Consider the following 22,377-nt stretch of genomic DNA (forward strand, 5'->3'; position numbering starts at 1 on the left):
AACCTCCCTTCTCCTCTCTTCATTCTCACAGTCAATCATCTTTGCGGTTGGTAAGGTCAATAAGGGCGTCTAGGTTCATAGGCATCGCTACATGAGCCAGTTCACCTCTGATTTCTTCCTACAAGCACCAGCAGAACTGGTTCAGATTTGCTGCTTCATTCCATGCTGTCTCTACTCTGAGATGGCAGAAGTGTGCTCAGAGGAGGCCACTGTGCCTTGCCCCTGACAGAGTCTCCTCAGGCCAGCCTTGGCCATTCAAGCTTGGTGTAGGTCATCAAAGATGATTGGTATCAACTGGAGAAAGGCATCCTGGTTTGACAGTACCCATGTACCCTGCAGACAGGTTTGAGACATATGGGTCATGATACCATTAGGCTTTTAAGGTACTACAGCTTTTAAACATTCCAACAAAGTCATTACAAGAGTTTTAAACCTATTCCTTTGGAGCGTCCTTGTTAACTTTCTCTCATCAATCCATGTTAAAGTCTTGTGGAGGTTTTCCTTGGTTTGGTTTCTTTTTGAGTCTTCCCTGCTTTTCTTATATGTCTGTGCCAGTTTGCTTGTGAAGAGCTGTCTTCGAGCAGGGTAGCAGACGAGGTGTGTGACAGGTGCTCACTTAGAGTTTTTATACCTTTCTTCTTCCTGTTTTCATTAAAGTACAGGAAAACACACCTCTTTCAGACCTGTTCAGATTGAAAGTCGGTTGCTGCCACCTTTATGTTGGCTGACATGACACTTTATGCAGTCTGTTTAATGAATATATGCAGCATTTCTTTAATTGCCTTTGTTCTTCTTGTGGCAACAAAGCATCAGATAACTTTCAAAGCTAATCTTTATTCAGTCCAGTCTCTGAGAATCTTTCAGTTTTATTAGAGCTTGTCAGGAAATTAAATTCTGCTTTCAGAAAGTCCAAACACTCCTGGTCTTTATATAGAAGTTTTTAGTTCTCAGAAGAGTCTCTTAAAATTAAATAACTTTTAGAAAGTCTTTAGCTCAAGTTGTTGATTTCATGTGACAGTTTTTGGAATGATGATTTTCTTATCTTCCTGATTTGGGTGAGAGTTTGCTTGCACACTGCCAGTAATTAATTAATTCTCCAGTAATATAAATTTTCTATACTTAAATGGCTTCTTATGTTAGTAACTGGTTATAGCATCAAATGACCTTGCTATATTTCTACATAAAACATCTTATTATTCCTGTAATAATATCAGGCAGTTATATAAAGGCTTGCATTTTGATACAAAATATTTGCAAATACACATCTCAAAAGGTGTTTGCCGTTTCAATATTTAAGAAATAAACGTTTAAAACATTTCCAACTACACATGTTTATCCTGGAGTTTCAAAAACACAAGCAGAGATTTTTCCTTTGAAAAGAAATGGGGTTCGTGTTGCCACTTTCCAACCTAGATTTATTGCTCGCGTAACATACCTACATTCCTTTTTACAGTTAGGCCTCCATGTAAAACATTAATGTTTTAAGTATTTTGTCTTTTTGATGTTTGCTTGATCTTGGAAGATAGAAGCAGAAATCTTCTGGAACTTCTTGGATTAACTTTAACATTTTGTAACATGCTTAGCTAAACATATGTACTGTTATATATCCAAGCATCCTGGCTGTAACATATTTGTAGCTATTTCTTGACGTTTAGTAGAGGCATAAACAAGTTTGTAACAACTTAATGAAAAGTTATAATAATTTTATTAATATTTTATATAAATACTGAGGTCTCTCCCCTACATCACTAATGGCTATTAGCAATCTGTCCATTTGGGACATTTGCATTTACAGATATACCTGACTTCTTCCTTCTCTATGTATCTAAATGACCAAAACATCATCCCCCACTTTTCTTCCTGCATTTTGAACAAGCCGTGGTTCACCAAAACTCCCCCACCCACTGCAGGAGATGAGGGAGATGGAGAGTAACTAGCTGAGTCTTATGGAGGAGTCTGTGGATATATTCCTCTTCCTGCACCAGGACCAGACCACTCCCATCTCAGTATCCAGAGGGAGACCAAAAAAAGGAAAGCATTAGTTCAGGGGGGCAGGAAATAATCCTAACAAAAGAAACAAAGCAAAACAGCAATGCAACAAAATCTAAAAATCTGGAAATAACCATATCCTTTGCTTACTCAGTGTGGCGCTGTTACACCCCCCCTACACACCACCACAAGTGGTGGCTGAACCACATAGATGTTTGAGTCTGCTACAACCTTGAGCTAACAAAGCTGCATCTTTTAGCTCAGGCAGTTGAGTTTTATGCTTTTAGAACCAGAGGACCTGGGTTTAACTCCCCATGTTGATGACCCACGTAAGGGTGTCATATTACATAAAAAGAAAAGTAATAAATACAAGTTACATCCCTTCTTGAGCACTTGTCACTTTTCGTGATGCATGAGCAAGCCTAGAGTCAGTCCAGCCACAAGAACTGGTGATCCTCTGCCATGGTATCTACAGTGTGGGAGGGCATCGGTGGGCATAACCCTCATGGTACATGTACAAGAAAGAACCATTAAAAGTTGTCATTGGAACACAACGAAAACGTTTAAAAGTGCAAATATACATTAGGTACTGTTGAGTTTATGTCCCTGCTGTGCCCGAAGTTACAGGATGGATGAAATAATCCATAGCACCAGGAATGGTTGTAGGAAAACTCTGTATGGACCTACTTCAATACTGCACATGAAATGGGAATCTCTAGTGTAGGCAAGCCTTCAGAGGTGCTGTGATAGGCATTCAGTTTTTAGGAGTCAAACACACAATTTTGTTTGATGAAGGGCGAGATGAAAGATAGTCATGAATAATTGGAGAGTGCTATGAGTCTGATCCGGCAAGGTGCTGAATACTCTCCGTTCCATTGGAGTCCTGCACCTTGTAGGATTGGGATCTAACTAAAAGACTGAGAGAGGAGTCCTATGATAGAAGTAGCAAGACTTCTAACAACAGATCAAAAACTCTAAGGGACAAATGCTATGCGAATTTGGTAAAATTCCCAGTCAAGACCATAGGATATGGCCCTGAATGATGTCTATATATTCCACTTATATCAATAATACATTAATTCTGTTATGAGCACCCCCCAAGCAAATACACTTTTATGATTATAGTTCTATATCAGATTTTCTTTCTATATGCTCTCCGGGAAATCGTCCAACAGACATAATTGGGACCGTGAATAAGGATTTTGTTTAATCTGAAAATTAATAAAGCAAAAGTTTTTGATGGCTTGCTTTTACTAAATATCTCTCTCTTTAAAATCACAGTATTTTTAAGACCACAGAGAAATTTGGAATCCATAGACCCTCAATTTACAATTCGGAGGAAAATGGAACAGATGAGAGAAGAGAAAGAGCTTGTGGAGCAATTGCGTGAGGTATGTGAAAAACAATGTGAAGGGCTGCAGATTTGCGGCTAAAGCATGTATTTCCTGTTTGCCCTCGGGAAAGCTACCTAATCTTAGGGAAAAAGCAGTGCTTGGATGTATGAGCAGGGGAATATCAGAGAGTGGGGAGGTGGCATTATTTCTGTATACAGCATTAGTGAGACCATGACTGGAATACTGTATGCAGTTTTGATGTCTATACTTCAAAAAGAACATTGACAAATTTGGAAAAGATTCAGGAAAGAGCCACAAGAATTATTTGAGGTCTGGACAAGAGATCTTACATTGAGAGACTTAAGAAGCTCTATCTATTTAGTTCATCCAAAAGAAGGTTAAGAGGTGACTTAATCACAGTGTACAAGTACCTGCCTGGGGAAGAGGTTTCTGATGGTGGGCGTGGCTCTTTAATCTGGCAGATAAAGGCATAATGAGATCCAGTGGTTGGAAGTTGAAGCTAGACAAATTCAGACCAAAATTAGTGCTTTATTTCTAAAGTATAGATAATTAAGCATTGCAACAATTTACCTAGCAATATGGTGGATTCTCCATCACTTGAGATTTTTAAATCAAAACTGGGTATCTTTCTAAAAGATACACTATAGCTTAAACAGAAGTTATGGACTTGATGCAGAATTACTGGGTGAGGTTCTATGGCCTGTGTATTGCAGTTCAGTTTAGATGGTCGCTTGTGGCCTTAAAATTTATAAACCTCTGTGCCTCAGTTTCACCATCTATAAAACAGTGATGAGATAATTACTGCAAAGAGTGTTGAGTGTTAAGCTCTTCAGTTGCAAGCGGTCCCAAATACAAAGTGTTCTTATATGTGTCTGTAGCGTTCATTGCATTACAACTGCTAAAGTTATATGAGATAATTTTACATCACTATTGCTTTAAAATACATTTGGTGTTACAAGTGAATAGTAGCATCATCTGGCATTATTATGACCAACTTGAATTTTGTCCATTGACTAATTTAAAACATATATATTTTCTTGATAGAGCAACTTTTAAATATGTACTGAATTAAAAAAAAAAAAAAAACTCTTTTCTAAAATAAGTAAGGGCTTTTCTGCTCCCCAGCTAATGTTTAGAAGGGTTATTTAGTTAAGCACACCACCACCTCTTCTGCCTCCCTTACACTTTGCACATATGCCTATCTGGTGCCTGCATGGTTCGTTTTAGCTTCGCTGCTGCTGCTGTTTATAAAACAGTGGCACCTAGAGGCCTTAGAAGGGAGTGTGATAGGCTGAATACCACATATTGTAAATGACTGTTCCTGCCCCAAAGAGTTTACAGTCTAAAAGACAAGATAGAAGAGTTGGGTGACATGGACAAACAGACGGAGGAAGGAGGACAGAGGTAACTATTTTAGCATAGACTGGCAGTGTGCACAAATTTGTAGTTGTTACTGATTGGCTCATTACAGCAATCAGAGCTTGTTACCTATTACTGGTAAACAGCTCTTGCAACTAGTGAATTTTAGCAAACGGACAGAAATGGGGAGGGAATGCAAGGGACAGGGATGATATATTTTTATCTGTTCTCTAAAGGACATAACATAGTTTGGGGTACTATATAAATAATAATAATAATGTGCTCTACTGGGAAGGAGTATGAAAACTCCAGGCTAAGATAATGTGACTACTCATATCCATAAGGTTACACACATGCCAAAGCGCTTGCAAGATTGGAGCCTAAATCAATAAAAGTTACACGTTTGTAACAAAATGCAATTTTTTTTGCCAGAAAATTTTTAAACATTTTCAAAGTGCCCTACTTTGCTGAGTGTTTTGCAACTTGACATTTATTTAATTAAAGTGCCCCTTTTGTCTGAGTAGGGAATTTTCATATTTTTACCGAGTAGTGCACATTACAGATCCAACCTTGTTCTCCCTTCTGCATTCTTTCCAATTTTTGTTACTCCCACTTGTTTCTTTTCAGCTGTTTGAGGAGTGGCCATCTTTTACTCTGTGTTTGTATGGGGCTTAATGCAATGGGGTTCTGATCCTGACTCGGGATTCTGGGTGCTAGTATAATAAAAAGAATAATTTTAGATATGAGGCAACAAGCAAGAGTAGCAAAGTATGGTGCTAGCAGGGTGATGTAATGAGGAAGGACAAGCATTACAGTAATAAGATGATGTGGTTACTCATTTCTGGCACCGTTAAAGTGATTGTTTTTTCATAAGTTACATTTCCAGTGGGTGACCTGGAATGAGGCAGTGTGGTGTTTTGGGTTTTTTTTAGGAGCAATTTAAATGGAGATGTGGGGCTTGACAAACTGGAGTTGGGTGAGGATTCACTGCAATAGAGGGTAGCATGGAGAAAGGCATGACGATGTGATAGAGAATATGGATATTTGCTTTTGGGGGAGGTGGTTCTTTCTAATTCTGTGTAAAAGTGGTGACATGTTTGTTCTTCTTTTATAGAACATTGAAATGAGACTAAAGATTTGTTTGCCTGAAGATTTGGGGTCTGCTCTTATGGATGGGGTCGTTCTCTGTCATTTAGTCAATCACATTCGTCCTCGATCTGTGGGAAGTATCCATGTACCCTCACCAGCAGTAGTAAGTCAAATATTTTTTAAAAAAAGAAAAACTAAAGCTTTATTATCAAATAAAATCTACTTCTGAAAAACAGTCATTGGATGGTGAGTAGTGTTCATGCCTACAAACGTGTACTTCCTCCCCCCCCCCCCCCCCCAAGTTCAGATTGGCAGTAACTCAAATCTTCAGAAAAATGAAGTACTGGAGCTATTTAAAAAAACCACATACACTTCTCTCTCTTTTATTATGAATAAACTGGTCTGTGACTGGCTGAAGCTCATGATAGGTTTGTTGTCTATACCATCTAGATTGCAGGAGGTCAGATTTTTCCATAAATGCCTTGCTGTTTATGTTGTAGGAGGTGATCGTTATCCTCTGACAAGATTTTGTTCCAGTGGATACTTTCCTAAAAATCAGTTCTCCACTTCCTGGTGCATTGTTAATGTGTTCTGTCATAGCATACAGTATGATTTATAATGTACTCTAATACGCATGTGTAGAGCCTGGGGTGGATACAAAATTTGTATCCGCCTCCATTCCGGAATCCACGAAAATGGTCCACGGGTATCCGCATCCACATCTGCAGATGCCTATATCCGCAGATATAAAGTGGATATCTGCAGATTTGCAGCACTCTAAACATGTGGGAAACATTATGCTACAATGAGATTAGCAATTTATTGAGTTAACAACAATCCTACATAGCAAGGTTTTTTTGTTTTGTTTTTTTTTGTTAAATATGGAAACAACTCATTTTTTGTCACAGACAGGACAGAAGAGAAACGTATGACCTAATCCTGCAATCTTTGACTCCTCAAAGGCACTAGGGCATATGGATCTGATTGCAGGACCAGGGCCATCAAGGATTTTTTTGTACCAAATCTACTTGTGTACACTTTTTTCAAACCTAATTTCCTTTTCTTTTCAACTTTCTTCAGGATTTTTCCTGTATTTATGGAAAACTTGGTTTCTCTTAGTGGGGACATTTCTGTTCTAGGTTTCTGATGTCACTTTGTTTCTAAAGAGGTTTCCTGTATTTTCAAAATACGATGCATAAAGTTGTGTAGTTTTTCTGAGTGTACCTCTGGTTAAATGTTTGTTAAATAAAGTCTTATCTTTAATTCTGAGAAAGGCATGCTGATTGTAAAGTGATCTGCTAAGGCTTTTAAGAATACAGATTTTAACAAAAAACCAGGAGTTTTCAATCGTGGCTAAAAAAATGTATCCCTTTCATAAGAACGGCCATACTGAGTCAGACCAATGGTCCATCTTCCGACAGTGGCCAATGCCAGATGCCCCAGAGGGAATGAACAGAACAGATAATCATCAAGTGATCCATCCCCTGTCACCCATTCCCAGCTTCTGGCAAACAGAGGCTAGGGACACTTCAGAGCTAATAGCCATTGATGAACCTATCTTCCATGAATTTATCTAATTCGTTTTTGACCCTGTTATAGTCTTGGTTTTCACAACGTCCTCTGGCAAAGAGTTCCACAGGTTGACTGTGCGTTGTGTGAAAAAATACTTCCTTTTGTTTGTTTTAAACCTGCTGCCTGTTAATTTCATTTGGTGATCCCAAATGTTATTGTGTTATGAGAAGGGGTAAATAACACTTCCTTATTTACTTTCTCCACACCAGGTATGATTTGATAGACCTCTATCGTATCTCCCCTTAGTTGTCTCTTTTCCAAGCTGAAAAGTCCCAGTCTTATTAATCTCTCCTCATATGGATGCTGTTCCATACCCCTAATCATTTTTGTTGCCCTTTGCTGTACCTTTTCCAATTCCACTATATCTTTTTTGAGATGGGGCAACCAGATCTGCATGCAGTATTTAAGATGTGGGCATACCATGGATTTATATAGAGGCAATATGATATTTTCTGTCTTCTTATCGATCCCTTTCCTAATGATTCCTAACATTCTGTTAACTTTTTTGACTGCCGCTGCACATTGAGTGGGTGTTTTCAGAGAACTATCCACAATGACTCCAAGATCTCTTTCTTGAGTGGTAACAGCTAATTTTGACCCCATCATTTTATATTTTCAGTTGTTGGTTTTAAACCACTTGATTCTTGTCATGTCACATTTCACTGCAGAGACTCGCAGAGTAGACAAGACCTGAATTTCCAAGGCTAAAAGGTTGTTCTTAGTGTTTTACAAAACACTTTCAGGCCTTACTGACACATAGTTAACCTTGAAAAGAAAAGTTCTGGAGAATGCTAGGCAGCTAATGTCTCTCTTGGTGCTGATAAATTTTCAGTTTAAAGGTCAGGAATATCATTATCACTTTTTTCTGTTAAAGTAGGGAAATAATGGATTGGCTTTGGTGACACAGAATGCCACTGTAAGAGGTTTGATAGTCTTGAGACAGACAAATAGGACAAAGAACACATCATATTATAGGAATCTTTGAAATTCTAAAAGACTAAGTAAGTAATTGTAAAAATGAATTGGAAGGTTTTTAATTAAAAATCGATATGATAAAAAAACCAATGTGAAAAATACAGAAACGACATTATAGAGTTTGTACAACTCTTCTTAATGTATGTTGAAATCATATATCAAGTTCTCCTCATAATATCCAAAAATTAAATGTGAAAGAACTATGATTCCCTTTATACACATCCTAAAACAGCCTGTGATGTTTGGGTTGTAAAATTCCCATTTGAGAAGTATTACCACTTCTTGCAGGTAAGCCAGTCTTCCACTGCACGTGATTATTAGAGGGGACAGATTTTCAGAACTTTGCAAGCCAGACTTTCATGTGCACAAACTGAGCCTAGTAGTGAGTTGGATGCACTCCTGATTTCAGAACTAGAGACTGGACATGTACAAAAGCAAGTGCACCCAAAAGCTGCACGTTTGTAAAGTGGCCTCCTGAAAAATTAAACAGCAATGAACTAAGGCCACTTTAATTCTGAATGAGAGGATCCACATGAGGGTTTAATATGGTTTTTTTATGCATATTATCTTCATCATTTTAATTCATTTTCACTTTCCTGAATGTCCTTGCATAAATGAGGCCTGATTTGAGAGTGTATAGGCTGAGTGGGCCAGTCACTACATGGTCATCCAATGGAAATTAAGAGATAGTGATTGACATGGGAGACTCTCAGTGCAGCTGAGCCGGATGAGAGTGACACAGAGAGAGACAGGCTGATATTGAGAGGAAGAAGAGAGAACATAGAAGGGAAATTTTATGGTATGTAGCACATTTTAGAAGAACATGGAAGCAAATTCCACTTCAGAGTCTGTAATGCAATGTGAACATCATTACTAAAAATTCCTACTACTAATAACGTGCATTAGTAAGGAGAACATACACCCAACTCAAAGACCTGCATTAACAACAGAATTGCAAAACACGGAGAAATAGAAATGAATGAAAACCAGGACAATGATTATGAATTTTAAAAAGCAGAAAAAAAACCTCAACTACAAAAACACAATGGGAAAGGAAAGGTTTCCACGCTCTTATTTCTTAGCATCTTTCTGAAGGTTTATAGACCATCTGAAAGTGTCCTCTGACCAGCTGCTGAGATAGGTCGCAGCATGAGTTGGGGTATATCTACACTGCAATTAAATAGCTTTGGCTGGCCCATGTTAGCTGACTCGGATAGTGGGGCTGTAAAATTGTGGTGCAGATGCTCAGGCTGGAACTCGGGCTTTGGAACCCTCCCCCTTTGTGGGGTCCCAGAGGTCAGGCTCCAGCCCAAGCATCTAGACTGCAGTGTTACAGTCCCGTAGCCCGAGCCCTATGAGTCCGAGTCAGTTGACACAGGCCAGCCGTGGATGTTTAATTGCAGTGTAATCATACGCTTGGATGCTTATAAAGTGCACTGGCCTCCTCCACTGTTGTGCCCTTGCTAGTGCCATAGAGGTCACTGCCGTGGTGGATGGGTGGTGGCAGGGAGACATCGTGGCACTAGGAGACGTTGGCAGTTCAGTATGTCAGTTATTAGATGTTGGTCAATCTCCTGTTTACCACTTCCTAATTTATTTTTTCAGGAACAGCCTAACCTAAATATTGCATCAGCAGTAGAAACGTCATTTAATAGGCAGAATTTTATGATGACTACTGTATATTATTAGCTTCTGTCACATTAATCTATGGTCTCTTGTTCTTGCAGCCTAAACTTAGTATGGCCAAATGCAGGAGAAATGTGGAAAACTTTCTGGATGCATGTAGGAAACTGGGTATACCAGAGGTAATTTTTAATTATGTCCATCAATATCATGTGACCTAAAACATACCAAAAAGCATAAATTATGTATTATTTTACAGTTGAAGGCTCTTTATTTTATACATCGCTAAAATTATTCATGTCTTATTTTATGAAATATTACAGTAGAACATTTACACCCTCATTCAACAACAATGCACTTATATATGCCCTTAGCTTTAAGCACATGAATTGTCCTATTAAGGTGTTCATGTTAGATATTCACGAGTTTATAGTCCTACCGTCTTTAGTGAGATTTATTGTGATTACAGGCATTGCTGGATTGGGGTCTAATTCCCCTCATGATTAGAAGACCCATTAAGAAACGACTGAATTTTGTGAATTAGAAAACTCAACAATAAAACAAGTATAATGTATAACAAAATGGATAATAGTCATTTTTGAAAACATGCCTGTTTTGCCATAGATAGGTAGATAAGCGTATTTTCAGTAATCTCAATACCTCCTTATATTTCCTATAGAAAATAACTAGTAAATACAGCAAGTAGATAATTAGTTTTATATAAGGAAAAATTAGCAAGTTTTTAAAGAGTGATAACTGTGTTTTACTTGGTGCTTTTATTTTACAAGCTTAGTTTAGTTTTAAGTATTTATACTTTATACTATATTACATATTTTGCAGTACATTTTGTCAAATAAATTGGTAATATGAGATCTCATCTCAGCACTCTTACATTTTTGCTGAGATGTAAGGAGAGGAATGTGCAGATTAGCAAAAGGCAAATGAGTGAGGTTCTACTGTGATGTTAAAATATCATTGTAGAAATGACTAAATGGAGTAAACTCAAGAAAGTTTAAGATTTTACATGTTCAAGTTTCTGTAGAGAATGCCAGTAGTCCATATTCTGATAAAAATTACACTGGAGTAACTCATTATGATACAGTTTAGTTACTCTGGATTTACACTGATACAGGTTAGATCAGAATCTGTTCCAGGATCTAAAAATATGTCTGATGTAATTAAAGACAATTTCATTTCAAGCAATTGGCCTTCAGTATGAGGAATTAGTTTGTGTACAAACTAGTTTTTAATGCAGTAAAATAGAAAATTACAAACATAAAACTGTATATTACTTAATGTTGTCATTGTATTTTTGCCAACAGTATAACTAAGGCTCTGAGAGCACTTTTATTTTAAGGTTTACTTTCAGGAGTCTAAAAACATGTTTAGTTTTGTTTTTACTTTGGGATGAGACTTGAATACAACATTTTTAAATTATGAAAGGATTCCTTTTTCAGAATGTGAAGAAATCCGTTAGTCTGACCTCTATTTGAAGGACAGGAAAACAGTGTTTTTTCCCTTTCTGCAATTTGAAGAGGGATTGGGAGGGAGGATTGTTCTTATAACTACAATGAATTTCTGTTAAAATTAAATTTTGTAATCCATAGTGTTATGAATTAGGTCTCTATTTTAAAAACGATTATATTGGCCAGCTGTTAGAGTTTATTAATGCACAGTAACTGCTTTCATAAAGTTATGTAATGTAAAATATTCATGATAATATTAAAATGGCTGCATATTGTGGGCTAAAAGATTAGTTTCAGAAATCAGACGGCATGTCTCCCTGTCATGAGAATATTGTGTCAAAATGTATGCAGCCTGTGTGTGGCATGTTTAATGAAATGTGAGCCACCCTTTGATGCACTCATAATCAGAGTTGCTGGGAAGTGGCCTTTTTGGGGAAGGGAGAGGAGGAAGGTGGCTGTTTTTAATTGGGTCTTTTAAAAAAAGAAAATCAATTGTCATAAAAATATCCAAGGAGCAGTATATTAACATGAGATCCCTTGAATGCCACAGCATAGTGTGACAAGCTCAGATGAGGCAATAAACTTACATCTGAATTTTCTTGTTAAATTGCAGGAAATCAGCTTACTGGGTAACAACAATTATTGTTTTAATGTTAGTGAGTAAGCAGAGACAACACGTAACTGTTGATAGTGTTGGGGCACAATTTAAAGGTTCTGGTGGGATGCGTGGGGTTCGTGGCAAGGCATATAAACCCTGGGAGAAATCTGGGGGGTGCGAGGCACATGACCCCACCTGCCCCTCCTCCCACACGTCGCCTCTGTGAGTAAGGGTTTACATTTGTTTTTCTCTTTGCAGCTTTCAATGAAATATAAACTTTCTCTGCTAATATTGCAGGCTTGTTATAGATTTTTGGCGCCATTTGACTGTTTGTATATTGCATGTTTTCATAGAAGGTTAAACAAAGGATCAGATCTCATAAATCTAAATAAACAAACATTAGTTTCTACCCATATGAAATTTCATTCACTTAAATATCAAGTACATTTGTTTGAGGTTTTAATTTATAAGAGATCTTTGTGGAATTCTGTAAGAGAATTCAGGCTTACTAAGCATGGATGGCAATTGACAAATTTACTGCTATACTTTGTGGAAAATGCATTGTGTTTCAGAACTTAGATGAGTGAAAGTGTTTGGAGTTGGCTGTGTTTTACTGAGTGAGCGTGAGAGCGAAAATGTTGGAAATGAAGATCAGTGGTAGGTAGATATGATTGTGTGAGTAGCTAGCAGGACGCCAAAGCCCAGATTGATCAAGAATCTGTCTAGGAACAATATGCTGTAAAAGTGCCGAGAAAGACATTCCCCACTTTCTAACATTTGCTTGTATGTTGATTGTTCTTATATAGCCTAACAGTCTCCGGAGAATCCAGCAATAGGAATACAACATTTGCAATGAATTGTTTTCTTTTCTGAACAGATTACCGTTAAGCTCCAGCCCTTTCTTGGCAGCCCCTGTGTCTACTAACCTACACCACAGAGTAGCATTTCTCATGTTATTCCAATCACATTAAGAGATGTCTTTGGAGGAAAAGTGGATGATCTGGGATGGGCTGAATGCTGTTTCAGTACAAGAGGGTGATCAAAATGGAAGATTTTACACATGTTTAAGCAGAAGGGGGCTTTCAGTGGAATAAGGCGGCGTGCTGTTTAGTGGTAGTGCTGAAGGGAACTCCAGAACCATATGCTCACTGAGCTTCATGACTGACCTTGAGACAAGTGTAGCATGAAGGTGCAAACATGCAATGTGATTTGGAGAATGATAATTTTACAGGAGGTTGAGTCCTGGGTTGCAGGCCCCAGTTGATGGTGAGGGAATGTTGAGTGTCAGAAAAGGATTCTCCAAAGATCTTGCCAAGGTCCCTGAGCAAAACAAAGGAATTCAGGGCATACATATTTTAAATCAGTGGCTCTCAACCTTTCCAGACTACTTTGCCCCTTGAACGAGTCTGATTTGTTTTGCATACCCCGAACTTTCACCTCACTTAAAAACTACTTGCTTACAAAATCCAACATAAAAATACAAGTGTCACAGCACACTATTACGGAAAAATTGCTGACTTTCTCATTTTTACCATATAATTATAAAATAAATCACTTGTAATATAAATATTGTACTTACATTTCAGTGCATAGTGGTATATAGAGCAGTATAACCAAGTTATTGTCTGTATGAAATTTTAGTTTGTACGAACTTCGCTAGTGTATTTTATGTAGCCTGTTGTAAATCTAGGCAAATATCTAGATGAGTTGATGTACCCCCTGGAAGACCTCTGTGCACCCCTAGGGGTACATGTACCCCTTGTTGAGAACCAGTGTTTTAAATGAATAAACAGGCAGGGGATAAAAAACAGAGTCCATCTTTGTACATAAAAGCTCAATTTTTTGCTTTGAAATTCACCTTTAATATTAATGTATGTATGAACATACTGTTGAGGTACTCAGTCATCTGCCCACAGCATTTAGCCTCTCAGGAGTGCTCAGAGTTATAAGGACAATTACAGGTCAATGAATTTCAAAGTTTTGTCTTGACACAAAGTAAAATATGTCCAGGATTCTATGTATAATGTGATTATAGTATAATCATATCAGGGACAAAAGAGAGATACAGAGGGAATACAAGGGGAATACAGAGGGGAAATCTAATGAATATCTTAGATGTCTGTATACTAATGCAGGAAATATGGGGAACATACAGGAAGAATTAGAAATACTAGTGAATAATCACAATTACAACAAAATTGGCATCGCAGAGACTTGGTGTGGTAATTCATATGACTGGAATATTGGTATAGAAGGGTAGAGCTTATTCAGGAAGGACAGGCTGAGAAAAAAGGGAGGCGGTGTGGCCATTTATATCAAAGATGTATATGCTTGCACTGAGATTGAGATAGAAGTTGGAGGCAGACCTTTTGAAAGTCTCTGGGTAAGGATAAAAGGGGTAAAAAAAAAAACTAGGGTGATGTCCTGGTAGGGGTCTCCTACAAACCACCTAACCAGGAAGAAGAGGTGGATGAGGCTTTTTGGAACAACTAACAAACTCATCCAAAGCACAGGACTGGGTAGTGATGGGCGACTTCAACTATCCAGACATCTGTTGGGAAAATAACACAGCAGGGCACAGATTATCCAACAAGTTCATGCAGTGCATTGAAGACAACTTTTTATGGCAGGAGGTGTGGAGAAAGCAAGTAGGGGAGAACCTGTTCTAGATTTGATTCTGACAAATAGGGAGGAACTGGTTGAGATTTGAAGGTGAAATTTAGCTTGGGTGAAAGTGAACATGAAATGAGAGATTTCATAATTCTAAGGAATGGTAGGAGGGAAAACAGCAGAATAAAGACAGTGGATTTCAAGAAGGCAAACTTTAGCAAAAGCCTATTGTAGGGGGGGTCCTAGTATTGCTATCCTTAATTCTGCACTGCCTTCAGAGCTGGGCGCCCGGCCAGCAGCTGCTGCTCTCTGGCTGCCCAGGTCTGAAGGCAGCGCTGTCAGCAGCAGCAGCGCAGAAGTAAGGGTAGCAGTACTGCAACCTCCCTACAATAACCTTGCAATCCCCGCCCCACACACACACACACACACACACACAACTCCTTACACATACAACACCATGAAATTTCAGATTTAAATAGCTGAAATCATGAAATTTATGATTTTTAAAATCTTCTGACTGTGAAATTGGTAGCACCCTACCTATAGTATAAGGTAAAAGTACACAAAATACCAGATTTCACAAGGGAGACTCCTATCAATGGTTCACAGTCAAGCTGGAAAGGCATATTGAGTGGGATCCTGCAGGGATCTGTCCTGGGTCCAGTTCTATTCTATATCTTCATAAATGATTTGGATAATGGCATAGATGGTACACTTATAAGGTTTGTGAAAGATACCAAACTGGGAGGCGTTGCAAGAACTTTGGAGGACAGTATTAGAATTCAGAATGATCTTGAGAAACTATAGAAATGATCTGAAATAGGATGAAATTCAATAAGGACATGTCCAAAGTACTACACTTAGGAAGAACAATCATTTGCACACGTACAAAATGGGAAATGACTGCCTAAGGAGGAGTACCACAGAAAAGCATCTGGGAGTTCCAGTGCATCGCAAACGAAGTATGAGTTTACAATGTAATACTGTTGCAAAAAAAGCGAACATCATTCTGGGATGGGTTATCAGGAGTGTTGTCAGCAAGACACAAGAAATAATTCTTCCACTTTACTCTGCACTGACGAGGCCTGAGCACCACATTTCGGGAAAGATGTGGACAACGTGAAGAAAGTCCAAAGGAGAGCAACCAAAATGGTGAAAAGGTTTAGAAAACATGATATACAAAGAAAGATTGAAAAAATTAGGTTTGTTTAGTCCGGAAAAGAGAAGACTGAGGGGGAACATAAGTCTTCAAATATATAAAAGGTTGTTATAAAGAGAAGGATGATAAATTGTTCTCCTTAACCACTGAGGGCAGGACAGGAAATGTTGGGCTTAAATTCCAGTGAGAGAGATTTAAGTTAGAAATTAAGAAAACCTTCCTAACTATAAGGGTGTTAAAGCCCTGGAACAGATAACCTAGGGCGGTTGTAGAATCTCCATCATTGGAGGTTTTTAAGGAAAAGACAAACAGCTGTCAGGTGATAACTGGACTAGATGATCTGTCTAGGTTCCATCCAGTTGTACATTTCTATGGTTCTATTATGCAGATTTAAATGTTCTTTTGGAATTGGTTGCATAAATATGCCCCAGAATGTAAGATGTCTTTAATACAAACAAATCAACATTAAGCCTAGCGTCTTTACGACTGCAAAATAATCTTCAAAATATGAAGTGACTGTTAACCCATGCAGTAGTGGCTGTCAGTCTCCGGACAGTTTGAAACAGTAGCTTTGAGACAAGTATAAACTGTCCTCATTAGTCTCAATGGGATGTTAACTCTGATACCTAATGAAGGTAAATTGTTTACCATTTCACAGCTGATCATTTTAGCAGAATCAAGCCATTGTACTTTGCCATCACTGCTGGATGTAGGTAATGGAACAGGTGTCACGCAGCAGTTAGTTGCTGTTAAAACTTGATCTTATAACCAACCTGTTAGTTGTTTTCACTGCTACAGCTATATTCACACTCGTATTCTGACCAATTGCCTCATCAGTTTGTTCCAGAGACTTTCATGGAGTTGCAATGCAATTATATCAGGTATGGATTTTTCCCACTGTGCTAGGCAATATATGCTATTTGGACTACAGTATGGTTGCAAGTGGTATAGTATGCTGTTAAAATCTTAACCGTGAGTTTCCTAGGTAGGTATTTATCATATAGTACATACACATAAGTATGCATTCTTTCATGCAATTCTGAGTACGTACCATTGAGATTTTATTTTTAGGAATTAAAATATTATGGGCTTGTTTTTCAAAACTGTACACCTGATTTGTTTGCGCAATTTACTGCAGATGCATGAATAATCAGAGGAGCTTGTGCATGCAAACAGCCAGTTATGTGATTAACCTTCCATATCGATCTACTCTATCTAAATATTTATTCTGTATGCACAGTTTTGGTAACTGCATGATCCATTTAGGCATGCAGCTGCACATACGTTTAAAAAATCACTAGTAACTGGGACAATACCTGTGCTTAGATTTTTAGTTGTGACTAATAATAATTGTGCTTTTAATGAGGAGAGCAGAATGTTTGAAATTGTTGATTATCCAGGCATAATTGTTGTTCGGTAATGTTTTACCCTTTAGCTATATGATTGTTTTGTTTTAGTATTTTAGTTTCACATCAAATTCACATCAGAGTCACTAAAATTGTGATAACTTAGGTGGAAATACTATATTTACTTATTGAAAAGATAGAGAATATTGTATCCTGAGCTCCTGTTCAGAAGCACTAGATGGCATCTATAATATGAAAGATTTTACCTAGTACCAGCAGGGGGAAATGGTCTCTCATGCTTGAAATGTTTACTAATTTGAGAAGTATTTACTTTGCATATTCAAACACTTACAGAGCAAATAAATTTGCAGAATAGTCAGGCTTTTCTCAAGCTTGGTCTGATTTCACCAGTTTAAACACTAAACAGCAGTTCTTGTAGTAAATTCCCTTTGCAAGTTTTGGCAACTTCTGCATGGTTTCTTTTCTTGAATGCTCTTCCATTGGCAAGTCTCTGGTCAGCAAATTCCTCACTGACTGTAAAATTAGACCTATTACCAGCAGCTGTCATTCTTCAGTAACTCTGAAATTACTTCTTTCCAGTCTGCTCCAAAGGTGTCTATTTCCATTCAGGAAAAAAAAAAAAAAAAGCAACATCCTTGTTTAAAATTATATGAAATTACCTTAATTTAGCTTCAAAATATTTTGGGTTTTGTTTAATTGGGTATGTTTTTGACAGATATGAAATTAGTCTGTTGTACTCGATTAGAAAGCTAATGCAATGTTTATTAGTTTTATTAGTGTCTTCGGTAAAACATAATATTTCATATCTGCGTCAATGAGATTTTGGTTTTAACAGGTTCTGTGCTCAAAAATGAGCATTTCAAGTTCACAAGTTTGTGGATTTTATCTTTTTTTAAAATCTTATATTTCAATTCGGATTTACAAACAAAACTTAGTATTGTTTTTAAACTCTGTGTGTGTCCCTCTTTTTTATTTTATTTTTTTCTACATTCAAGTACTATTCCTTTGAGATTTATATAACATTTGAATTTGGAGTAAGAAGCATGCTTCTACTCTGAAAAGTAACTGTGTAAAAATGACCCCATCATCACTAATCAGATCTTTTCTTTGTGTATATTCAGTGTTGCATTGATCGCTTGAGTAACAAAAAAATTAAGTTTTTACAGCTTTCTACTCCTGTGAAGTCTACACACAAAATTTAGGTTGACATAGCAACATCTCTTAGGCTGTGTGAAAAATCCACACCCCTGAGCAACATAGCTTTGTGTAGAAGAATGCTTTTGTCGACGTAGCTACCATTGTTCAGTGAGGTAGGGTTTCTGCTCTGTCAAAAATAAGCTTTCCATCAGTGTAGGCTGCATCTATATATGAACTTACGTAGGCATAAACCTATAGCACTATAGCTATGCCAGTATTGTCCCTGTAGTGCAGACATGGCCTAGGTTTCAATCAGTCACATCAGTGTAAACCCACTGATATTTACTGAGATGGCATAGGTGTAACTGAAGGCCTTATTGATACACAATAACCATGGATTCTGTGGGGCAAATTCTGTAGACAAGTTTCCCTACAGAAATTCTGCAGAGTCATTTCTCAGAGTAGAAGAGCTCTTTAATACTTTTGAAAATTTGATAATTAATTAGGACTACATTGTGAAGCTTGATAGCCGGCTTTTGTAGGTGACAAATCTGAGGAACTGTCACAGATTGAAGTGTCACTAGAAGAGGTTTTGGAATTAATTGATAAACTTAACAGTAACAAGTCACCGGGACCAGATGGCATTCACCCAAGAGTTCTGAAAGAACTCAAATGTGAAGTTGCGGAACTATTAACTAAGGTTTGTAACCTGTCCTTTAAATCGGCTTCTGTACCCAATGACTGGAAGTTAGCTAATGTAACACCAATATTTAAAAAGGGCTCTAGAGGTGATCCCGGAAATTACAGACCGGTAAGTCTAATGTCGGTACCAGGCAAATTAGTCGAACCAATAGTTAAGAATAAAATTGTCAGGCACATAGAAAAACATAAACTGTTGAGCAATAGTCAACATGGTTTCTGTAAAGGGAAATCGTGTCTTACTAATCTATTAGAGTTCTTTGAAGGGGTCAACAAACATGTGGACAAGGGGGATCCAGTGGACATAGTGTACTTAGATTTCCAGAAAGCCTTTGACAAGGTCCCTCACCAAAGGCTCCTACATAAATTAAGCTGTCATGGGATAAAAGGGAAGGTCCTTTCATGGATTGAGAACTGGCTAAAATACCGGGAACAAAGGGTAGGAATTAACAGTAAATTCTCAGAATGGAGAGGGGTAACTAGTGGTGTTCCACAAGGGTCAGTCCTCGGACCAATCCTATTCAACTTATTTATAAATGATCTGGAGAAAGGGGTAAGCAGTGAGGTGGCAAAGTTTGCAGATGATACTAAACTGCTCAAGATAGTTAAGACCAAAGCAGACTGTGACGAACTTCAAAAAGATCTCACAAAACTAAGTGATTGGGCAACAAAATGGCAAATGAAATTTAATGTGGATAAATGTAAAGTAATGCACATTGGAAAAAATAACCCCAACTATACATACAATATGATGGGGGCTAATTTAGCTACAACAAGTCAGGAAAAAGATCTTGGAGTCATCATGGATAGTTCTCTGAAGATGTCCACACAGTGTGCAAAGGCAGTCAAAAAAGCAAACAGGATGTTAGGGATCATTAAAAAGGGGATAGAGAATAAGACTGAGAATATATTATTGCCCTTATATAAATCAATGGTACGCCCACATCTCGAATACTGCGTATAGGTGTGGTGGTCTCATCTCAAAAAAGATATACTGGCACTAGAAAAGGTTCAGAAAAGGGCAACTAAAATGATTAGGGGTTTGGAATGGGTGCCATATGAGGAGAGATTAAAGAGGCTAGGACCCTTCAGCTTGGAAAAGAGGAGACTAAGGGGGTATATGATAGAGGTATATAAAATCATGAGTGATGTGGAGAAAGTGGATAAGGAAAAGTTATTTACTTATTCCCATAATACAAGAACTAGGGGTCACCAAATGAAATTAATAGGTAGCAGGTTTATCCAAATACAAGAAAGTTCTTTTTCGTGCAGCGCACAGTGAACTTATGGAACTCCTTACCTGAGGAGGTTGTGAAGGCTAGGACTATAACCGCGTTTAAAAGAGAATTGGATAAATTCATGGTGGTTAAGTCCATTAATGGCTATTAGCCAGGATGGGTAAGGAAGGGTGTCCCTAGCCTCTGTTTGTCAGAGGATGGAGATAATGGCAGGAGAGACATCACTTGATCATTGCCTGTTAGGTCCACTCCCTCTGGGGCACTTGGCATTGGCCACTGTCGGTAGACAAGATACTGGGCTAGATGGACCTTTGGTCTGACCCGGTACGGCCGTTCTTATATTCTTAAAGTATTTTAGACTGCTAAGCCTGCAGATTTTTCATGTTTTTGATTATATACTAGGAATTATTTTCCTTTAATACCTGAATATAGTTGGCCCAGAAGAAGTTAGAACTTACTCCTGAAATGGGGTTCTGTCTTTCCTACATCTTACGCAACTTAAAAAAAAAATTGAAGATACTCTAACTTACATGTATACATTGAGTTGAGCATTGATAGTGAGGTTATGTGTGCAAAGGAGATTGGAGTAAAAATACACATCATATTGTTTTCATTTTCCAAAATTTAAAGTGATCAGTGTGCACCTTGGGTTTGATTTTGTGTAATGATAACCAAATATGTCTGCTTATCGTGAATATCATTGCTCAGTACAATTTTCATAATGCAGCAAGTTGCTTGGATGTTTGTATTCCAATTTAAATAGTTACATATGGGCATTTATATCTTCCAAAAATGTATGAATAGCCTAGGTTCACATATTTTTAATTTTAAAATTTTAAATAAGAAGTTTGAGCCTTAAACTCTGCAGCTTGGAAATTTTCTTAAACTAATCAGTATCATTTCTGTCTCTTTCAATTTTCATCCCAGAGTACCAGCCAAAGTAAACAATTTCATCACCAGATTTTAAGGTGCATGTGACGTTAGGTGAACAATTGTATGTATATTCATAACAATTTATGTTTTTTAGTGTGTTTTCCTGAGATTTCAGTATCATGGTTTGTCTCAACTGCTAAGAGAACTTCCTTGCTTTTATAGTGGCCTGTTCTTGCAAAATCTTAATCATACAATTAGTCCCATTTAAGTGATTGAATGGGACTACGTCTATAAAGATTTGCAAGATTGAGCTCTTAGCTTGCACCGTATATTTGTGCTAGTGTTTTGATATTGTTTGATAGCTTAATTATTTAGAGGAAACAAAAGAAAGATGGTGCATGTAGTAAATTAAGGGAATAATTGAAAGAAACAATATATTCCTACATATTTATACTAGTAATAGAATACTGTAATACTTTATCAAACTCTATCTTTTTGTATTTTTAATTTTATGCACTGTTTTTTTCTGTTCTAATGGCTGCCCTTCGGGATAGGCTGACCTCTGCTCTCCGTATGACATCCTGCAGTCGGATATTCGTCACATTCGAAAGACTGTTGACACTCTGCTGGCCCTCGGGGAGAAAGCCCCACAATCAACTTCTACCTTTCGCTCCTGGGATCTAATAGGCTTTTGTCTTTTCCACATACTTTTTATAGTCTTGATGTACATAACTTATCACTGGAATGCGCTAACAGCATAACCTGTTTGCATGTGCACACAAACTTTCTGCTTTATCTCTGACATATTACAGGTACTTTAATTTCCTTCCTTTCTCTCACAAACTTCCATCCCCTGTAACCTCTCTATTAACCTCTTGACTAGAGGTAGCAGAATCTTGAATTGATTGTAGCGGGAAACCCCCCCCTCACTTCCCCAACCCTAGCTTAAATGCGTACATGTATCTTGATTTTGCAGCTTGTTTCCTTCCACACTGTCTGGTTTGCTCACAGATTGTGGAGATGCAGTAAACTGCATCTATACCATTTTGGGCTGTGGTCTCATCAGATCTTATAAACTAAGCAGCATTGAGCCTGGTCAGTGTTTGGAGGTGAGAACCCAAGGAATCCCGAGGTGCTGAAGGAAGTGATACTGGCATTTCAGAAGATGGCGGTATTCTCTTTGAGTATGTGTTATGTTTGTTAGAGGCACCATCTTCCAAATGAAGAATAGAAACCATGGTCCTTAAGATCAGTAAAGATCCCATAGC

At 37.8% G+C, this 22,377-nt stretch overlaps 1 protein-coding gene across 7 annotated transcripts in view; it reads left to right on the forward strand.

Annotated features, from left to right (window-relative positions):
* The window catches only part of LRCH1 (leucine rich repeats and calponin homology domain containing 1), a 249,071-nt gene that overhangs the window by 209,464 nt on the left and 17,230 nt on the right, over positions 1–22,377 (forward strand). For 4 of the 7 annotated variants that reach the window (XR_008443307.1, XR_008443310.1, XR_008443309.1 and 1 more), the window contains 4 exons: positions 3,271–3,380; positions 5,818–5,955; positions 10,067–10,144; positions 21,664–21,921. Coding sequence is in view for 3 of the 7 variants with exons in the window: in XM_054014568.1 (XP_053870543.1) it covers positions 3,271–3,380; positions 5,818–5,955; positions 10,067–10,144 (326 nt within the window). In the remaining 4 variants the exon portion in view is untranslated. The remainder of the gene's footprint in view (positions 1–3,270; positions 3,381–5,817; positions 5,956–10,066; positions 10,145–21,663; positions 21,922–22,377) is intronic. The other 3 variants (XM_054014568.1, XM_054014593.1, XM_054014580.1) reach the window with 1 other exon arrangement.

Source organism: Malaclemys terrapin, chromosome 1, assembly GCF_027887155.1.
Source record: "Malaclemys terrapin pileata isolate rMalTer1 chromosome 1, rMalTer1.hap1, whole genome shotgun sequence".
NCBI lineage: Eukaryota > Metazoa > Chordata > Testudines > Emydidae > Malaclemys > Malaclemys terrapin.